Raw genomic sequence first — 21568 nt, forward strand, 5'->3', positions numbered from 1 at the left:
TCTGAATGCCTTTTCCTATAGAATCACTGTATAGAGTGATTATTTTAGGACTGTTCTTCATATACATCACATAATATTTTTTGTGAATTGGTTTAGGAATATATTTTCTACTAATAACATTGTTTTTATGTACCACAGAACTGATTTAGCACCCCATTTAAATTGAGTAGAACCTATATTTCTATTTCCTCATCTTTTTTCATTCTTCCTCCTGCCAAAATGTTTTCATCTTTTGCCTATTTGGTTTGAAATTTATTTTCCTGGATGGTGACAGATACATAATTAAAAGCTTTTAATATTATTTATTACATAATTAGTGTACATTTCTTATAGTCTGTAGATGATGGCCTTAATTTAAATTTGTCATAGACTATTATGTGATAATTATGTTGTTATGTTTCGTACTTTAAACTTGATGGGGAATCATCATCATTAAACATATGAAAAAATTTAGGCCCATTGATACCATAGAATTACTAATGCAAGTGACTGAGAGACTTTGAGAATTGTTCTTTCCAGATTTCTAAGAGGGTAAAGAATTTGATAGATGTTCCTTGACTGGATATAGGTAGGAGTAAGGGCTAAGTGGTTTTCCATTTGCTGTCAACAAAACCAGTGCTAGAAAATTTTAAGCATAAAAGCAATTTATTAAAAGGATATTGTGGGGGTAAACTCAGTATATATAACTAATAGACACTAATTTACTAATTATTTAATGAAATACTAAATGTATTTATTAAATACATTTACTAATTGTATACCAAGAGGAACTTGGTAGGATTTGGTAGGAAAATAAATTTAGTTTTGGAAGTATTTAATTTGTTGTGTCCTGGGGCATTTGAAGAGAAATGTCCAGTTGGAGATAGGGTCTGGATATCAGGTCTATAAGATACAGATGGTTTAGAACATACAGATTTTTAATCATGAGTGTGTAGAACAGTGGTTCTTAATCTTTTCTTCTGTGCCATTAGTAATTGTGGGAGGTACAGGGAGATGGAATGAGGCATACGCAAATCGGCAAGCCTGACTGACATAGGTTCTGAAAGCCCTTCTCATGTGTTTCTGATATACTCTCCTTCCCTTTGAGAATCACTAAAAATGATGAATGAAACCATGGTAATAGATGTCTTAAGGTGATTGTGTAGAGTGAGATTGGAAAGTCCAAGTAAGTAGCTTGGAGAATGCCAGTATTTGAAACAGTGGGCAGAGAAGAGGGAGCTTACATAGGGCACTGAGAAAATGAAGTCAAAAAGGCACAGACAAAAGCAGGGAGGTGAGAAGTCCTGAAAAATAAGAGAAGATAGGAGAGGAAGGTGATCAACAGCATTTAATGATCAAGAGGTCAAGTAAGAGAAGGACTGGGATGTATTTATAAGCTTAAGCAACAAGTTTTAGAACATCAGCAAATTTAGGATGTGCAGGTTATATGCAGTAATGAGAGCAGCTGCCAGTTTTTGGAGGATTAGTGAATGGGTGGTAGGGAAGCAAGTTAGCAAGTGTAACATCTCTTTAGGAAATAGCTGTGAGGATGGGGAGAGAGGGAAGGCTGTAGCTGGAGGGGAAGTAGTTTTACGAGGTTTCATTTAAAAATGGGGTAATTTGAGCTTGCTTAAATGTTGATGGGAAGTGCCAGTTTAGAGGAAGAGGTTGAAGAGGAAGGAAAGCAGCAGAGCTCGGGGGCACTGATTTTGCTAGTTCTTTATATAGGATGAGTTGCTGGAAGGAGAATCCAGAAAGTTCAGTAGACTAGGTGAAAAATAATGCAAGTTTGTACCAAGCTTGTTTCAGAAATGTGAGGAAATCTATGCAAGATGAATTGAAGGGATGTGGCCATGGCACTCAGAAATCAAATAGTAGTTTCATTAATAGAAATGCTTAAGAAAGATTTGAAAAGTACATTTGATATGAAGATAATTTGTACTTTGTAAGTACTCTGAGTTTTGAGAAACCTGTAGGATTTTCAGAACTAGATGGCCAGAGAAAACCGACAAATTAGAAATTGAGGACTGACTCTCAGAGTTCATGTGCAGTAGAGAGATTGATGGAGATCAGAGTTGTAGCCATCCATGAGAGAGGTTGTGCTGAAACACCTTAAGTTATTTTGGTTAGTTGTATGTTTAGAAATATTAAGAATAAGATATATGCAATCAATTTATCCATCTTTAAAAAGGAATTTAAAATTATATTTTTCTATGTGGATTAAAGTTTGCATGTTTTAAGCTTTAGTGTAGTTTAGGAATAACAGGTTAAATATACCTATGTTTGTCACATTCCAACTAAGTAAATGAAAAGTGTTGAAAGTAACACACACACACATCTTTTGCACTGCATTTCAATCTTGAATACCTTTTTAAATCAAGTATGCTGGGGCGCCTGGGTGGCTCAGTCGTTAAGCGTCTGCCTTTGGCTCAGGTCATGATCCCAGGGTCCTGGGATCGAGCCCCGTGTCAGGCTCTCTGCTCAGCAGAAGCCTGCTTCTCCCTCTCCCCCTGCTTGTGTTCCCTCTCTCACTGTCTCAAATAAATAAATAAATACAATCTTTAAAAAAAAAAATCAAGTATGCTTTGTGTTACCCTGTTGATATTTAAATAGGCAACTTACTTCAGTCACAACTTTTTTTTTAAGTTATCAATTCCTAAAGGTCATTGTATTAATGTTAAATTTTGGATAAATTTAAATTTGAATAAATGTTAAATTTAAATTGTGCATTTGATTTCAAAACTGTGAACTCGAAGCTTCAAGATGGTTTATTTGGACATTTATTTTTGAGGAGGGTCATGGCAAATGGAAACAGTGACGTGGATTTCCCCCCCCACCTCAAAAACAAGTGGCTTGCAGAGTCATATTGTAATTTGACATGTAAGAATTACTGAGTCTTCTTTAGTTAGGTATGAAATGAATTCAGAATAAGTTAAAATCCCTTAGATTATTATATTTGAATCTACATTTATTTCTATTTCTTTTAAAAATGTATATTTGGACAAAAAGCCAGAACTTTGTTTTCAGTATGCATTTAAGGAAATAGCTGTGATAAACAGAATATTAATCTGTGCTCTCTTTTCTTTTCAAATAGAAAAGCCTCCTAATAAAAGCAGTATGAGGATAGTAGTGGATTCAGAATCAAGGAAAAGAACCATTGGTTCCGGGGAGCCTGGAGCTCCTACAAAGAAGACCTGGTTTGATAAGTAAGCTGGCAGGGAAAATTGAGGAATTTTATTGTACAGTGATTTTTAGGATACTGGAATATTATTTGGCAGTATAGTAATCTTTTTCAAAATGAGCTTTGTATAATTCTGTTCTATAAGCAGTCTCACACTATAGTGTACATTGATTTCTAAATATTTGTAAGTTAATTGGTACTTGGAAGGCATTGTCGTATAGAAATGGTGTGGTAGGCAAGGACACAATTTTTCCTCTTTCTACCTTTCGCCACCTCCAGAAAAAAACACTGCTGAACTTAGAGATGTCACTGAAAACTACCTGTATAAAGGATAGTCATGAACCCACTATTAGAGTTGGGTCAGGTTTGGGAGGAGGCTTTTAGCATGTGGCCAAGTCCTATTAGGAGCTGGAAAGTGATCTTTTGGGGAGCAGGGGAGGCTGGATAGACTTTAAAGTTGTCAGGGAAGGGCTTCAGAGAAAGAGGGAAGGCACAAAGATGTTGGGATGCATGTGATGATTCTCTTATAAATTTGCAAGTTAAAGGAGGGAAGGAGGATCACACTTTCAGAGCCTTAACATCATTTAATAATGGATAATATCTAGTTCTGGCTCTGCCTGTAATTCTGTGATGTAAGGCAAACAGTGTAACCTCTCTGGGCCACAGTTTTGTTCTTTTTTCAAGTGCCAAATGTGTGGTTTACAGTTTTGACTTTTTTTTTTTTTAAGTTGGAAAGTGGTTGAGACGGTTGTACCTTGTTTTTAATCAGTGTTTTAGAATAGGATACATTTCAGTAAGCTAGCTTTTGCAGAAGTGCAACAAAAATTGTATATGCAAATTTACTAAAAGAGCACTGGACCTTTCCTGCTTAAGTAGGCATGGATTTGAAGTGGAACATAATAAATGGCATAGAAGAACCCTTCTCAGTTAGCTTCTATGAAAGATATGTATGGTACTAATTTGGAAATTTCAGTTTTTGGAAGAAAATTTAAATTTTCTTTATCAACCAGTAATTTCAGTTTTGAAAAAACAATTGAACTTAAATTGTAAAACTTTATTAATTTGTGCTTGATAGGGTCAGGATTTATAAATAAATGTATTAATCAACTTGATTTTTGTTACAGGCCAAATTTTAATAGAACAAACAGCCCAGGTTTCCAGAAGAAGGTTCAGTTTGGAAATGAAAATACCAAACTTGAACTTAGAAAAGTTCCCCCAGAATTAAATAATATAAGCAAACTTAATGAACATTTTAGTCGATTTGGAACCTTGGTTAACTTACAGGTAAGAGCTATGAAGTAATTCTCGTCTTTGCTTAATTATTTAGGGAGGGAGTTTAATGTAGTAAGAAAAATACTTTTATAAAGGAATACGGGAAATTTGGTGACATTCTAAATTTGGAAAATTGGAATGAGATGAAACTATTTTTGAAACAGTATGTGATTTTGAGTAAGTGTTTTGCTTTCAGAAGGCAGTTTTGATTGATTATTATATGCCTCCTACTTAATATAAGTTATTATAAAATTTTAGCAACTTGAATCAGAGTAGGAAAATCTAATCTTTTTTAAATTATTTTTTATTATTTTTAAATATTTTATTTATTTATTAGAGAGAGTACAGACAGGGAGAGTGACAGGGAGAGGGAGAAGCAGACTCCCACTGAGCAGAGAGCCTGATGTGGGCTCAATCCCAGGACCCTGGGATCATGACCTGAGCCAAAGGCAAACGCTTAACTGACTGAGCCACCCAGGTGCCCCGGAAAATCTAATCTTTAATAGTGTTCATTTCCTTAGTTTCTCTGAAGCATTACAGCAGAATGCTTCTCAGGTTGTTTTCGCTGCCTGTATAGTGGGAAGCACTTAACAGATAGTTTTGGGGCCCAAACACCACGTGATCCTTAATTAGTTTAAACATTTACTTTTTCCTCTGTCACTTTTGAACATCCTTAGGGATTAAATATCAGTATATATTTGATACAAATACAAATAGTATTTGTATATGACTTCACCTATGATTAGACTTTGGCTTGGGTATACATAATTTGTGAGGTTATTTAGTGTTGAGTTTACATTATATGATATGTCGAAATGTTGAAATAATGTTGGGCTTTTTTTCCAGTTTGTACGATGTTCTTTTAAACTAAAATAATTATTTCCCATAACCTGATAAAAATAAGTTTTAGAGAGTACAACTGAAGTTGATTATTTGGAAAATTTTGCTTTTTTGACATTTAAAAAATGATATAAAAAGAACATGAAAAAATGCATGCTTCCTTGGTGTGGGGCAATAGAAGTTTGTATAGAATTTAAAGGAAATGTTTCCCCTTCAGCTCTTTGTGTCCTTCTCATTCCTTTCCCCATATATCCCCATAATCCTCATAATCCTATTATTGTTAAAAATATATCATGTATTCTAGTTTTTTTTTATTTCTGTGTCTATCTACTTACCAGTTAGCACACACACAATATATATATATATAAACATATATATATACATACACATAAATAAATATGTGGGCCTGTGGTACACGTATTACCCCATAGTTACCTAATCTTAAATATCTCTGAATATCTTTTTATAGCAATTCAGTTTTATCTACCACATTTAGATGGAGACACAAAAAAGTTTTCAGAATATTCTTTTCCTCGTACAATTTAACTGCCCTGGTAAAATTAATTTAGGAAAATTGCCAAAACTGAGGAGCAAAACATGGTATCTCACTATTGTTTCAGATTGCATTTTGTACAGTCCTTAGTTAACATTTCTTTGGGGGTGAAAGTAAACTATGGTAAATAATGTAGGTATAAGAAAGGGTAAAGATAGAATATTACCTGGAGGGACCAGAATTTCATCTCTTGAGGAATTTTACTGGATGAAGCAGTGGATTCTTTTGGAATTCACTATTCTTAATATTTTAAATCTTAGGTTGCTTACAATGGTGATCCTGAAGGTGCTCTTATCCAGTTTGCAACATACGAAGAAGCAAAGAAAGCTATATCAAGTACAGAAGCAGTACTAAACAACCGCTTTATTAAGGTTTATTGGCACAGAGAAGGAAGTACCCAGCAGTTACAAACTACTTCTCCAAAGGTAAGAGAGAGATTTGTGTGAAATTCACTGCTTTTCTTAGCTCAGCATAGTGTTTAAGAGCAGGTGTATTGCAGTCAGGTAGACTTGAGTTCAGATTCTGGCTCTAACTCTGTTAACTGTAAAGGCTGAAGGAACTTACTTAATGTCCCTAACCTGTTCTCTCATTTTATTGTGAAGTTAATTCCCTAGTTTAGACGGTTATAGAATGTGAAGATGTAAAGCATATAGAAAAGTCCCTGGTAGATAGGAGGTACTCAGTATGTGGTAGCTGTGCATATTCCAGAAACTCAGACTGTGTGTTCATCTTGGAACTCCTTCCCTTCCTCTCTCCCTCCCTCTTTCCCTTTCTCTTTTTCAGTCACTGAACCAGTCACTAAGTAATATTAGATCAGTTGCTTGTAGGAGGGTTTATAGCAGTTTGTTTCTCGATTGAATTTCCTCCTGTTCATTATTTACTTGATAAATAAGTTAATTTATGCAAAGAAAAACATCTGTATATGTGTGTGAAGGAATTTGGAAGATAGGTTTTGATTATAAGCTGTGCTTTTAAAACTGCATGGGCATTTTAATAACAAATAACAGAGGTTACTTGACATTTTCATGAACTAATCCTCTTGTTTAACATTTTTTCTTGTTCTGAGGTAATGCAGCCGTTAGTCCAGCAGCCCATTTTACCTGTTGTGAAGCAGTCGGTCAAAGAGCGGTTGGGTCCAGTACCTTCAAATACTGTTGAACCAGCAGAAGCCCAGAGTGCCAGTTCAGACCTTCCTCAGGTAAATGAAAAGTCTTCTCCTTCTGTCTGTCCCATAATAGGTTCTCAGCAAATTAGTTTCCCTTGTGATTTGAATTATAGTTAATTGTATATATTTTATACAGAAATATCATAGTCTATGCATATATGAACTCCACCTGTAAATTTTCTTTTTACCATTAGCATAAGATTTTCACATTCTGCTTTTCCTATAGTATTTGAATTTTAAATTCTTCTCTCTCTAGTTAATACTTGAGTTCCCTTTCACTTTGTGGAAGAGTTATTTTCAAGCAAAACTGCCTGAAAAATGAAGTTCAGTACACTAAATCTTATTTTTCCCATCATCTTTAACTTAACTAGATTTCTGTTCCAGAGAAAATGATACAGTAGACTGCACCAGAAGCTTTTGGGAAGGGAAGGCTTTTCAGCCATCAGGTTTTAGCATGCTTGATAATACTGTTTCAGGTTACTTATGCAGCTCTCAGAACTTGGCATCACTTACTCCTGACTTTCAGATTCTCTTCTCCACAAGTCATTCCCTTCCCACTGCCTTCCACACTTGAGTGGCAGTTTCTTGTTTCTGCCCTCTCAGTCTCTGAAACTTAGCTTTCTTTTGTCTCTAGATGTTTCAGCATTTGCTGTTTAAAGTAGTGTTAGGATATAGTTAGGATGCTGTTTTATTAAAATAGTCTTCCTAGATAAGTCCTGAAGAGTAAGATAATGAGATTCTGTGAAAACATGCAGAATGGAAATTGATAAATTCTTAGTTACTAAAAAAACCCCGATTACAATAATAATTCCCCATCCTGTTATCTCAAATCATCACCAGAAACAGTTCATTTGGCTATAAAAACATACTTTAGGAAAGAATGGCTTTTATTTTTTAAGCTCAAGAAGCAGGCACATATTTTAATGACTCAAATCTGATATTTATAATGGTCACACTTTCTACTTGTCAACATAGGATTCTAAGAATTGATGATTCTGTATCAGTGGAGGGGACTTTAGTAAATACCTGGTTCAGACCTTACTTTACATCATAATTGTTTATGATTAATACTGCATACTGTTTGTTTTCCCACACACATTTTCTTTCTGTCTCTGTCTTTGAAAAAGGCCCAAGTTTGTGTGATTAACATCTGTATACTTAATGAGTCAGTATATGTTAGTAGAATCCGAATGTTCAAAATCCCAACAGACCTGTATGTTTGGGGAAACACTGAATATGTCCATTTTAATTTTTTTAGAATGTAACTAAGTTATCTGTGAAGGACAGGTTGGGTTTTGTATCAAAGCCATCTGTTTCAGCAACTGAAAAGGTAAGAAGAATAATAGCATGATGTGTTTGTCTTGGCTTCATACATGTTTTCAGGTGGCATCTTAATTTTTTAATTTTTTTTATAGTTCTAAACTCTTGCTTCTTAATAGTATCTGTATCTCTTATTCCTGCCTTTTTGCTTTCCATTTGCTGAAAAAGAAAAATAATTGCCTATACTTTTTTTACTTTTTGCATCAGCATTTTAATATTTGCCTCTCACTATATGTCCATGTGCTTCCTTCTTTTCATTTTCTCTTTTTATTTACTATATTTTCTTTAGAGATATTGTGCATTTTATTTTTTTTTAATTTTTTTATTGTTATGTTAATCACCATATATTAGATATTGTGCATTTTAATTTGAAAACTCTGGCAGCCTAATGGAAAAGGCCACAAATTAGGAATTTTACCGGAGTTGGAATTCTGGCTCTTCACTTACTAACTGCATGATACCGGGCAGTGCTCTTAACCTTTCTGATTCTTTTTCCTCATTGGTGAAATGATGTTTGTAAATTTGTGTTGCTCACAGGGTTTTGTGAGGATTAAATAAAATGATTCATTTAGAAGTGTTTTCTAATTGGAAAAGATGATGTAAATGTAAATTTTTTATTTATTACTAACAGCTATTGTACATAGCCTGACAATTGTCATTTGTCATTTCTTTTTTTAAATGGTGGGGTAAATACTGATTAAGACCATTCATGGACCTGTCTTACAGTTCTATATAGATGTGTTATTTATTTTTTTCTATTTAGGTATGAGTGAATGCTCTGGTCTTTAGTCTTATTTGGGGTATATGGAATCACAGAATAGGATTAGATAATTTTTCTCATTTCTCTGTCCTCACTTTAAAAAGAAGGTAAGGCCCAAGTGGATGCACTAGGAATTGAGTCAGGACTGGAAGGTGGGTCTCCTCTATTTTACATCCGTGGCTCTTTCCATTATTAAGATTATGTAGGAAGTTGACTCCATATGTTACATAGAGCATTCCATGAGATGGCTAACCTCTCTCCACTGGTTCTTCTGTATATTCTTTTCCTTATTTACCATGTTAAACTATGGCAATTACAGAAATTTGAATCCGAATCTCATTCTGTATTTCAGATTTTTATCTTGGGCACCTCAGCATTACTTCAGGCATAATGTGCTTAAAAAATGACGATTTCCCACATAAATTAACCTCTCTTCCTCACCCAACCTCTGGACGTTAATACCACCATTTACCAAGTTGTGCAGTCATTCACTTGTATTTGTCATCCACTTCTTTTTCTTCCACCACCTTCAGTTTCCAGGCCTCTAGATGTGGTGTCCTAGCTGTATGCCTGTCCTGTAGTTTATATATCACCATTGTAAAAAATCCCAGCCTTATTTTAATGTTAACTTCTTACAGAAACTTTCATTTCATCAACTAAATAACTGCTTGATTCATAGCTCATCATACCTCGGTTATTTGGGCCACATATCTCCGTGTTAGTCCTTCATTCTACCTTAGCGGGCCCTTTACTGCTCATTGTTCCCCACTCATTCCTGCCTTTTTCTTTTTCTTTTTTTGGTGTTGATTTTCCTGGAGTGCATTTTCCTCTAAGTGAATTCTAGTCATTCTTTTAAAGATTGAAAATCTCTTTACACTATTCTATAAAATCTTCACATTTTTTCCATATGATGCCTTCCTTTTTCCCCCTGAATTTGTCTATATCTTAGTCTATGGTACTGAATTTAGCACTATCTAAATATTTACTTTGATTAGGTTTATCCACCTTGATAATAAGTAACTAAGGAATAAAGAAAATAAAAAAGTCTGTTATACTTTGTGTAGTAATGACCAATTCTGGAGAGGTCTAAAAACTTTATGCTTAGCATCTGTTTATGTCAAGATTTAGACTCTGAAATTGATGTTACTAATTATAGCTTTTACAGCACTTTTCTGGTATGTTTGCTTCTGTTTTTGTTTTTCTAATGTGTTTTATATAGCTTTAGGATAAAAGGGATACAAATTTGGAATTGATAGTATACATTTACTAATATAGTTACCACTAACTGAAAAATCACTAATGGTAGTATTTTCATGAAAAAATACTGTAAATACTGTAAAGAATCTTTTAAGGAAAGCAGTTACTTACAAGTGTGTAACTTTCAGTCATCTTCAGTGAACCTGTTTATAGAATAGCATTTTGTTTTTGCTTATTCTTGGTTGTTCCCATTCCCCAAGTTTATAGGGGTTTTTGCTGAAGAATCCTTAGAGGTTAGTGATTCAGAGAAGTCTTAGGAAGGATAGAAGAATGTTTCCCATCATCAAATTGAAGGCTGGGAAATACTCAAAACTAGTATCTGTACAGTATCTTCTGTCGTTATTAAAGCAAGTAAGTATAAAAATGTAAAGATTTTCCCCTTCCTCTCAACAACACTGAGTAAACCCCTCAGTGATTCTTCTTTATTCTAAAAGTCGTTTTTGTGAGAGGGTTGAGAGAGGAAACTTAAAACCTAATTGATACTGCTAAATCTTAAGGCATTGTGGTAGCTATTAAATAGGTATTATTTGGAAAGAGTGATCAGTGAAATGATGTTTGAGTACCTCTCAAGATAGAGTGATTTATCAAGAATAAAGGTGGCATCTGATTAGTCTACAGAAAGACTTAAGACTGTCCAAATTATCTCCCTAAGACCCTTCTTAAAGACTAAGAAGGTAAAATGATTAATCACTTGAATATTTAATGTTTGTGTATCATTATTAGTTTCAAGTGTATTAGACTTTTGTGATACAGGATGTTATTGTTCCTTAGCAGCTTAGCAGTAGTTTTTTTCTCTCCCCGCCCCCCTTTTTTTAATCTAAAAATATATATCTCGGTCTCTTTGCAATATGATATGTTAACATATGCACCATGCAGCTTTTAAAAGGAAAATTGTGTGGTATACTGAAGGAACAGTGCAAGTCATTGGGAGACTTCAGCTGTTGATATAGCAGCTGACATTAGGTATGATCCTGAACAAATCTTACTCTCTTAGTTTCCTTAACTATAAAATGCAGTCATCTAAGTAACCCTTTGATTTTTAAATTTGCATTTGTTGTGTAATTTTGCTACTTTAAATATAACAGTAAAGGAATTTATGAGTTTCTTTTCATAACTGTTACTGACTACTTTTGATTTTTTTTTAATACATTGATCTCTCTCAGGATTATTACTTGGATTATTTAGTCAGAATTATTACCAGGATTGTTTTTCTTACGGAGAGAGATGATTTCTGTAAAATTAACTTATATGCTGAATTTTCTGGGAACCAAGTTCTTTTTTAATAATTTTTTACAAGATAATTTTTCCCCCCTTCCATTCTTATCCACGAGAAAAATCTGTTTTTCTCTTTCTTTACAAGAACTAGTAGTAGTTATGGCTGGTAATATTTTACATAGGAAATAAGATAAAGAGGTGTTAATGGATTATAACTTCTATCTTGTTAAGAAATTGACTTTTGTCTTGGAAAGTGAGAGGTAATAGTGATGTGATGTACATTTTAGTAACAAAGCACATATGATAGTTTTCAGCTCACTCTTTGAATTCAACGGACCTTTGAGACCAAACCTGACAACTATACTACAATAAAGGAAAATTAAAAGCAATAGCTCATGAATGTACACATAAAAATCCTAAGCTAAATAATTAACAAATTCTCAGTGATATGAAAAAAGATAATACGACCTGGCCAAGTAGAATTTATTCCAGAAATGCAAGATTGAGTTAACATTTGAAAATTCACCACATTAACAGACTAAGGGGGAGAAGGGTGGGAAGAACCTCCTATGATTATTTCAGTAGAAAAAGCGTATGATAAAATTTATTACTTAGTCACAATAAACAATACACAAAATAAGAATAGAAAGAAACTTCCTTAATTTGATAAAGTTTATCTTCATAAAACATCTACAGCTAACATACTGAATAGTGAAATAGTGAATGATTTCCCTCTTGAGATCAGGAACAAGAAAGGATGTCCACTCTCATCACTTTTTTTTAGTGTAGGGCCTAACCAGTATAGTAAGGCAGGAAAATGAAATAAACGGTGAAAAGGTGGCAAAAGAAGAAACAAAACTATATTTACTCACAGATGACATGATAGTGTATGTGAAAAATCCAAAAGAATTCACCAGCCTTTGGCGTTAATAGGTGAATGCCATAAGATCAGTATGTAAAAATACAGTACATGCCGAAACCTGTTTGGAAAACAGAGAAGATGTGGTTGTTTGAAAGACCACCACCTATGCTTTGACTTTGTTCTTAGGAGTTGTAGCACGTTCTTTTCTGTTGGATTTGTCGTTTCTTTCCACTGGTTTCATTCTTAACAGATTTTCTTCTCTTTTATCACAACTCCATCCTTGTCTTTTGAAAATACAGACATCCCTTGCTATTCATACTCTTACTATCTAAACTCTAGAACCGGATAGATTCAAATAGTGAGCAGTATTTGTGACTAATAGTTCATTGTTTCTAAGACATTTTATTTTCACCTTTCAACACCTCTGAAATTAGGCTACATCTTATTGGTGTTTGTGGCAACCTTTATGTCTCTAGTAGGGGTACATTGTGATAATGTGTTTCATAGTGATGTTTTGAGCTCAGTGAAATATGTTAGCTAATGTTCTGTTTGTATAGAAGGCAGTTCTTGGATAAAACAAGGAAGTGGGATGCTTTTAGGAGTAAAGGAGTCTTCTCATTCTTGTCATATAGTTTTATTCACTTTGAATCAGCACTCCTTAGTCTGATATCAGATGTTAATAAGTATACTTTGAAAAGGAGTGCTCCCTTCTCAATGAAATTGAAGAAATGCCAAATTAAACAAATTACATGGGTTTCTTTACTTCAGGCCTTCTCACAGCTCTTACGGTAAAACGCATTTTGAAACTAGAAAGTAGATTTATGTTATTTCCAACTTAGTATAGAAATCTTTTTGGTCACAACTTTTCAACTTTTTATGGAGCTCTCATGAAGAAAACCGTTTATGAGACACTCAGACTGTTTTTAGCACATTATCTTGTGTTTCTTTATAAAGTTACTCTGTTATACTTGTATGATCATGCAGTTTAGCATTTTGTGGTATGGTAAGGTAGCATAGAAGAAATTTTTTTCTGGTATTACAGAGAATGGTGACTGAAGTTAGACTGCAAAGTAAATCTGTGTTTACTCCATGTTTTACTGAATGCAGCCATTTCATCATTAGTGATATCTGGGTATTATTTTTCGTTATTGAAGAAAATTATCAGTCAGATTTGATACACATCAAGTATTGTAAAGAGCCTTTATTTTTAAACATTAGTTGCATTGTATGGAACCAGCATAATTAATGGTGTTCTAGGTTTTTATTTTACTTGGAGGCTAAAACATTCTTGAATACTTAGAATAGTGATGAGTTGTCTAATCTTTGTGATGTTTCCTGATCTAACTTCATGATAGAACATTAGAAAATGGTGTCTGATTGATACTTCTCTGATAGACCCATATGTTTATATTTTAGTAGCTAAAAAAGTAGGGCTCTTTTTCTCTTTGATCATCTTCTGTTTGTGTAGTTCTTTTAACCCCTTTTTTTGGTAGGGAACTCCCTTAACACTTGGGAAAACTATGTTTTTTCCTCAGGGAAGTTACATTGTTCACACATATGGTTCCATGTTTAGTTTTTATAACATTCATAGATTTCCCTTAAGGGATCTCTGGACTCCTTTATTAAGAACTGTTAACTAACCACGCCACAGAACCTACAACTTTTTGCTTTTGAAGAATAAAAAAGGTAGCCTATACACTTTTATTTTTTTGAATTGACCCTTGTGTAGATTGTACACTTCAATCTATCATCATTTCAGTTTACTTTAGTGCAAAACTATTCGTTGAGTATTTACTACATGCCTTGGCACTTTCTAGGCATTGAAGATAGAGTGGTAACCGAAGCCAAAAAAAAAAAAAAAAAATCCCTACGCTCATGGAATGAATTTTTGAGTTTGTAAGGACATTAGATGCCATCAACTTAAACATTCTCAGATGAACAAACTGAGGCCCAGAAAAGGTGCCTGAAGTTACCCAGGGTCTCACAATTAGTTGGTAACAAGGTTTAGGTAGTAGAAGAAGCACAAAGAGGAGAAATAAATGGTTTTGTTGGCTTTACTGTGTAGACAAGGAGAGAGACATGTAAATTAATATATCCATTAGGTCATTTTAATTAAATGTTTGAATAGCTGTAGGAATAAAATTTCATGAAAGGATCTGGGTAGAAGAAACAAATGATTAGGGCTTTGTGGAGGTCTTGACTGTTTGGTGCTGAACCTGAGCTGGGTTTAAGGGAATAAGGTCACTTAGAGGGATCAATGCAAGCAAAGGAATGGAGGAAGAAAGCATTTTCTTAAGTTCTTAAGAAAGGTTAATTTCAGAACTATAAATTGCAAATGATCATGTTAAATTGAGGGACAGTATCCGTTTTCCTCCTGTGTCATGCTTTTGTGTACTGTGTTTGCTTTAGTCACTAGGAATATTAAGTAAATGTTTTTAGCAACTAATATTTTCTCAGTTATATAGTGATGTCAATGTTTTTTTCTTTATTTCAAGTTTTTGTATGTTCTTTTTTTTTCTATAGATATATGCTGTTAATTTAGTTTTTTTATTTTATAGTTTATGCCTCAGTCATACCCTTCCTTTCAAATCACTAAATGTGATTTAGTTATTATATGTATATAATAGACTTATTTCAGTGTACTGGTTTTTGACAAAAGTGTTTTAAAATTGAGTTTTGTAGAAAAGATAGGTAATCACAAATGCTTGGTACATTTTTTAAGAAATTGAATTTGTATTGGTAGGTGTTGTCTACATCTACTGGCCTAACTAAAACAGTGTATAATCCAGCTGCTTTGAAGGCTGCACAGAAAACCTTACTTGTTTCCACCTCTGCCCTTGACAATAATGAAGCACAGAAAAAAAAACAGGTAAATACAGATAATAGTATACAAAATGTGCATGTAGGAAAGCTTTTCTGCATGTATGTGTTTTTTCAAGGCTTATCACAAAATAGAACTGAAAGAAAAAAGTGTATGTTGGGTCCAGTGAACTTTTATTTTTCATAGTTTAGCAGTAAATACTAATTTTGGGGGAACAAAAGCTTCTCTTGATTAATCTTTGAAACTTACATACATATTTAACTTGTACATAGCAAAACTTTACATTTAATTGTTGCCAAGCTGCTGTATCTACAACCGTTTCTTTCCTCTGGAATATCTGTTTTATCAGTAAATATTCTAATGATATTTTTGGTCTCTTTCTCTAGGAGGCACTGAAACTTCAGCAAGATGTAAGGAAAAGGAAACAAGAAATTTTAGAAAAGCACATTGAAACACAGAAGGTAAAATATTAAAGTTAGATTTGGCAAAATGTATTTATGGTGTTATAATTTTAAGTAAATTTAATTTCACACTATATAGCTAATCCTAAGAAATATATTTTATGTAATTGAAAAGGGTAAAACTGGAATATTTATCACTGATAAGGTATATATCAGTTGATTAACGTATTGGGGATGAAGAGCATTAAATGGTGAACTGGGGATTGGAGTGGTTTAAAGGAACTGGGGTGGTTGACTTGTGAAAATAAGGAGTATTTATCCAGATATGTTGCTGCACAGTAATTTATCAACAGATAGTGAATTGGAACATTTTTCTCAGTATTGAAATACGTACCTTTCTTTAATTGGCTTGGGATCCTCTAGTTTTGTGTTGTCCAGTATGGTAGCTAATAGCTTCATCCAACTTTTGAGTACTTGAAATCTGTCTAGTCCAAATTGATATGTGCTCTATGGATATAAAATGCGTACCAGATTTCAAAGATGTAATACAAAGGAAAAAAGTAAAATATCTCAATAATTTTTGTTGAAATATAGCATTTTGGATATATTGAGTTAAATACAGTATTAGTTTACTGGTTTGGGTTTTTAAAATCTTTTTAATGTGGCTGCTAGAAAAATGTAAAATTATTTGCATGGTTTGCAGTATTTCTTTTGTACATGGTTGCTCTATGACATTTAATTAGTGTCAGTTTTTTTTTTTTTAAAGATTTTATTTATTTATTTGACAGAGAGAGAGAGAGACAGCAAGAGCAGGAACACAAGCAGGGGGAGTGGGAGAGGGAGAAGCAGGCTTCCCGCTGAGCAGGGAGCCCAATGCAGGGCTCGATCCCAGGACCCTGGGATCATGACCTGAGCCGAAGGCAGACGCTTAACGACTGAGCCACCCAGACGCCCCTATTTAGTGTTAGTTTTTGATTATGTCTAGTAATAAAGGTTATGACATTTCAGACTATTGAAAATACAGAAACTTCTTACATTTTTGCTTATAATTTCTAATTTAAATTTAGATACAAAGAGAAATTACAGTACTTTATACCACAAACTGAAACGACCTTGACTCAGAAAACCTATAATATGTGGTATCTTCTGCCCCGTATTGCCTTGTTTATCTTTTGATTCCTGTCCATGTTGGGGATACCGTTCTTAGGCCAGCCAGTTATTGTTCCCTGTAACAAAGTAATTAATTTTTTAAGATTTCATTATGTGAAGGAAACCATGAAACTTCCTCTGGTTCTTTCTGGGTTGCAGACTACATTTGGAGTAGGAATACTTAGAGCCAGTAATATCCACAAATGGATTGGAAAATAAAATTACTGATATTACTTCAAATTGACTTTTCCGTGGTCAGATTGAATTTCTTAGGGTTGTGTGCTTTGAACTTATGTTCTGAAAGACCAGTGGTAATGTGTAATTCTTTACAAAGTGTGCCAAGATTAAGACTTGAATTGAGATAGTACTACCAAATCTGTTATTCTGCTTAGTAGTTAGTTGTAAGCTTTGCCATGAATATATAAACTAAAACTAGTAGTTACTTATTTTTATATTTATTTTGCTGTGTTTGCTTTGTTAATAATAGGAGGAATAAGTATCTTTTTCTCTTTTTTTAAAAAATTTGGCAGATGTTAATTTCAAAACTGGAGAAAAACAAATCAATGAAGTCTGAAGATAAAGCAGAAATAATGAAAACTTTAGAGGTTTTGACAAAAAATATTACCAAGTTGAAAGATGAGGTCAAAGCTGCTTCTCCTGGACGCTGTCTTCCAAAAAGTATAAAAACCAAGACTCAGGTATTTTATTTTGTGTTGTTCTTCATTTTACTGCTTACCAAGAAACATTAAAATGCTACACTGTTTTAAGATTGTTTTCCTTTTAGGTAATGTCCTTTGCTTAAAATCTGACTATTATATGCTAACATTTTTCCCCTCCTTCATTAATTAATAGTAAATATATACAGACAAGCAAACTCTGTTAATCTTTTAAATCCTTTCTCTGTTAATTTTTTAAATCCTTTATATTACAGTTGGAAAGTCAGTAATTAGGATAGTTATGGATAATCTTGAAAAGATAGCTTGAGGACAAAGTGATACAGGTACTTGAATGCTTGATAAATAGTTAAGTGAAGAGTTTGAGCTTTATTTTATAAGGAGTTCATAGTATAAAAGATTAATAAACAGAAGTAACATTCTGGAGGCACTTGAGTGGCTCAGTCCGTTAAGCATCTGTCTTTGGCTCAGGTCATGGTCTCCATTTCCTGGAACCGAGTTCCTCATTGGGCTCCATGTTCAGTGGGGAGTCAGCTTCTCCCTCTCCCTCTTTCCCTCTGCTTGTTCGTTCTGTCTCTCTCAAATGAATAAATAAAATCTTAAAAAAAAATAACATTTTGACAACGTTATATAGAATTGATTAAAAGGGAAATTCAGGCAGATGAATCCATTGGATGTGAATAAGTGAGGAAGAGAATTTCTTGTGGTACTAAGTGATTTTTAAAAACCTCCAGTTATACAGTATTTATACTTGGTCTTGTGTGTATGTATGTATATATATAAAGTTATGGGCTCATATTGATATTTCTGATTCTATCCAGTACCACAGGGTTCTTCTTTTCCTCCTCTTACTCCATATTTTGTCTCCCGTTCCCATACTGACAGCTTGCTTCCCACTAACGTCAGTACAGTACTCTTTTGCAGTCATTTAATACATTCCACGTATTCCCAAATTACTACAACAATACCACTTCTGACAAGAGGTTCAGATTTATTTGTATTCTTTACAAGCTCACAATATATTCAACTAAGGGCATAGGGTCTGAACTGTGGCCTAGGATTACTTTTTTTCCCTTTTGTGTGGTTATGTCATCAGTTTGATAAAGTTAAATGTATTTCTATTTGTAGTAAGTTTTGGGTCCCCCTCCCTTTCATTCTTGCTGACTTTTATTTTTTGAATAAATAAAACATTAACATGATTTGAAAGTTAAATTACATTAAAAAAGTGAACATAGAAGACCTTTTCACTTTGATCCCTGCCACTCTGACCCTCTCCCCATTCTTCCCTCCCTCTTGGTGTGTGTGTGTGTATTCTTTCCAGCGCAAAAGCATACTATATAGTGCTCGTTAACACCTTGTTTGTTTGTTTTCACAGTTATTTCCTGAAAATTACTTCATATCAGTCCATAGAAATCTCACTCTGGCTTCTGTATGGAAAATGAATTATAGGGAAGTGAGTGGAAGTCGAACCAGTGGGGAAGCGACTGTAGTAGTGTAGACCAGAAGTGATTGATGGCTTGGGCTAGGGTGGTAGGACTGGAGATACAGAAGGAATGTGTGGATTAAACAGGAATGTGTAAAAGTCCTTTGTATAAAAAAGTTTTTTATAAGTGCAGGATATTAATTGTCACTTAATTATTAATTACCATTTTCTAGATGCAGAAAGAATTGCTTGACACAGAACTGGATTTATATAAGAAGATGCAAGCTGGAGAAGAAGTCACTGAACTTCGGAGAAAGTATACAGAATTACAGCTGGAAGTATGTTTCACCACAACTACACAGTACGATAAAGAGGAGCAGATGTAGTCATGGTGGTCAATTTGAAAATAGATCTCCCTCATTCTAGTCAGTGATTGTTGATAGTCTCTGACATACATACTGGGAGTTGATATAGGAAAGGAGAGAAGAAGTTAGCAAATTTTTCAAAGCTGGTAGAGAAAATCTTTTATTTAATGAGGGGTGGTAGCAGTTCTGCCTGTACACCCAGGTCCTTCCACTTCTAGTGAGTTTGGTTCCTTTTCTAATTTTAGTCTCCTTCTCCCTGGGACCAAAATCTATTAAAGTCTTTTCAGGTATTCTTACAGAGATACTCTGTGCATATATAGGCATATTATATTGAGTTGCTGTAAGGATCAGACCTCAGTGGAGAACTGTATTAAAAACATGCTTACTTAAGTTTTGCCTATAGATGGTGCTGTGGATGTTTATAAAAGAAAATAAACTACTTCTAATTTAGCTGCATGATTATACAAGAAAAAATCTAGTGAAATTGATTGTTACAATGAGCATTTGTAATATTTAGCAAAAAGATGTTTAAAAATCAGAATTACATTTTGAAGTACAGAGACATTAATGTCATTAATGCAGTTGGTACTTGTCTACATTTATGATTGATGCCACAATTAAAATTTTTTATTTTTTAGATTATTTTGCCTTCATCTGAGAATTACGCTTTTTTCCCTAAATTTGTTAGCACCTTGATGATTTTTTTCTAATAGGACATATTCTGAATTTAGTACTGGCATCCAAGTATTAAAGACTTAACATTTAGCAGCCATTGTGCTTGTCTCTATCTTGTCTGTCATAGAAAATCATAGGATGGTCTCTAAACCTGCATACATTTTGCATTCTCTGGAAACCTGATAGGGTTGCCTTTGTGTCCTGGCCGAGATAACAGGTTTTGAAAAACATAGATTTCTTTCATGTTAATATAGAAATTGTATTTTCTTTATTATGGAGATTACTTGCCTGTGTTGGTGGCACTTTAAAAAACAAGTTATTTTTAAAAATTTGGCTCAGAAATTTTAATAAATAAATAACGGTTCTACCAGTATTCTTTGTTAGTCCACGCTTGGTTTCTCTATCATGATACAACTAAATGCCGAATGGCATTTTTCTGGTTTCCTTTTATGATGGCTAAATTTTAGTTTGTAGTTACCGTTGGACTATGCAGTAATGCAGTGTTGCCCAGAGTGTGTCATTGACAACACCAATTCCATTTTTTGTTGACAGGTTATTAGTGCAAAAAGCTTTTGAGGCCGGATAAATTTGGAAAAGGTTGTATTAAACATGCTTGTTGCCATAGGGCTTCTTTAGAGGTTTTTGGTTCTTGAATCCCTAAATATACATATTCAGTATTCAGTACTGCTCAAATTTATTTGTCCATGGATCCCCTTTTTCAGGGAACGTTTTGAGACGGTGTTCCTCAGAGCGTAAGTCTGTATATGCTGCTCCATTATGAACATTAATCCTTGACCTATGAAGTTTATTATTTGGATTTTAGATTATTTTAGCAAGTGTTAAGGTGAACTGTCTTGAGATGAAGAAATAAATATTTATACTTGAAGAGATTTGTCAGTGGTGCCTGCTTGACATTTCTACTTGAATATCTCACATCCTTAGACTAAACCTGTTCAAAATTGAATTTGTCTTGCTCCTAAATTCCATCTACACAGTTACCCAAACCAGAAATCTGAGAATCTTTATTGATTCCTCCCTTTCCTTCATTATCCATATCAATTAATTTCCAAGTTTTATATATATTACCTCCAAATATATCTTAAATATGTTTACTTCTCTGTGTTGCCACCGCTGTAGACGAAGCTTCCATCTTCAGTTGTTGGAGCTACTTTAGTAGCCTACCAACTGGTTTCCCAGCTTGTTTTTACCTTTCCTCTACTGTGTTCTTAAAACTAGTCAGAACAACATGTTAAATACCGATTTGATTGCATCACTATGCTTTTGTGTTTAAAATGTTTTAACTGATTTTCACGGCCCTTGGGATAACATTAAAAATCCTTAATTGTGGTCCTTAAAATTTTTCATCATCTGGTTCTGCCTATCTCTCTAGCTTCATTTTTTCATCCCATGTGGTCCAGCTGCACTGGATTTCCTGTATTTTTAGAAGTACCGTGTTTCTTTCGACCTTGATTCCTTTGTTCATGCTGTAGCCCCCACCCCTCACCCCTACCTTTTTTGTTCTTTGTTTCTTCTTTGACTCATTGAACACATATTAAATATCTGTTCTGTCAGCTGCTGTTCTAAGTGCTGGGGATCAAGTAGAGAATAAAACAAGTAAAAAATATCCTCGTGGAGCTTTCATTCTAGTATCTTATT

General features: G+C 33.9%; 1 protein-coding gene across 16 annotated transcripts in view; it reads left to right on the forward strand.

Moving 5' to 3' along the window:
* The window catches only part of RBM26 (RNA binding motif protein 26), an 84766-nt gene that overhangs the window by 40661 nt on the left and 22537 nt on the right, over positions 1 to 21568 (forward strand). For 10 of the 16 annotated variants that reach the window (XM_073894408.1, XM_025874702.2, XM_025874705.2 and 7 more), the window contains exons 10-18: positions 3074 to 3185; positions 4285 to 4444; positions 6086 to 6250; positions 6892 to 7023; positions 8249 to 8320; positions 15148 to 15273; positions 15612 to 15686; positions 17306 to 17473; positions 19106 to 19210. In XM_073894408.1, coding sequence (XP_073750509.1) covers positions 3074 to 3185; positions 4285 to 4444; positions 6086 to 6250; positions 6892 to 7023; positions 8249 to 8320; positions 15148 to 15273; positions 15612 to 15686; positions 17306 to 17473; positions 19106 to 19210 — 1115 coding nt within the window. The remainder of the gene's footprint in view (positions 1 to 3073; positions 3186 to 4284; positions 4445 to 6085; positions 6251 to 6891; positions 7024 to 8248; positions 8321 to 15147; positions 15274 to 15611; positions 15687 to 17305; positions 17474 to 19105; positions 19211 to 21568) is intronic. The other 6 variants (XM_025874713.2, XM_025874714.2, XM_025874715.2 and 3 more) reach the window with 3 other exon arrangements.

This window comes from Callorhinus ursinus, unplaced genomic scaffold (assembly GCF_003265705.2).
Source record: "Callorhinus ursinus isolate GAN/ISIS: 27379988/994484 unplaced genomic scaffold, GSC_fseal_2.0 scaffold7, whole genome shotgun sequence".
Taxonomy (NCBI): Eukaryota; Metazoa; Chordata; class Mammalia; order Carnivora; family Otariidae; genus Callorhinus; species Callorhinus ursinus.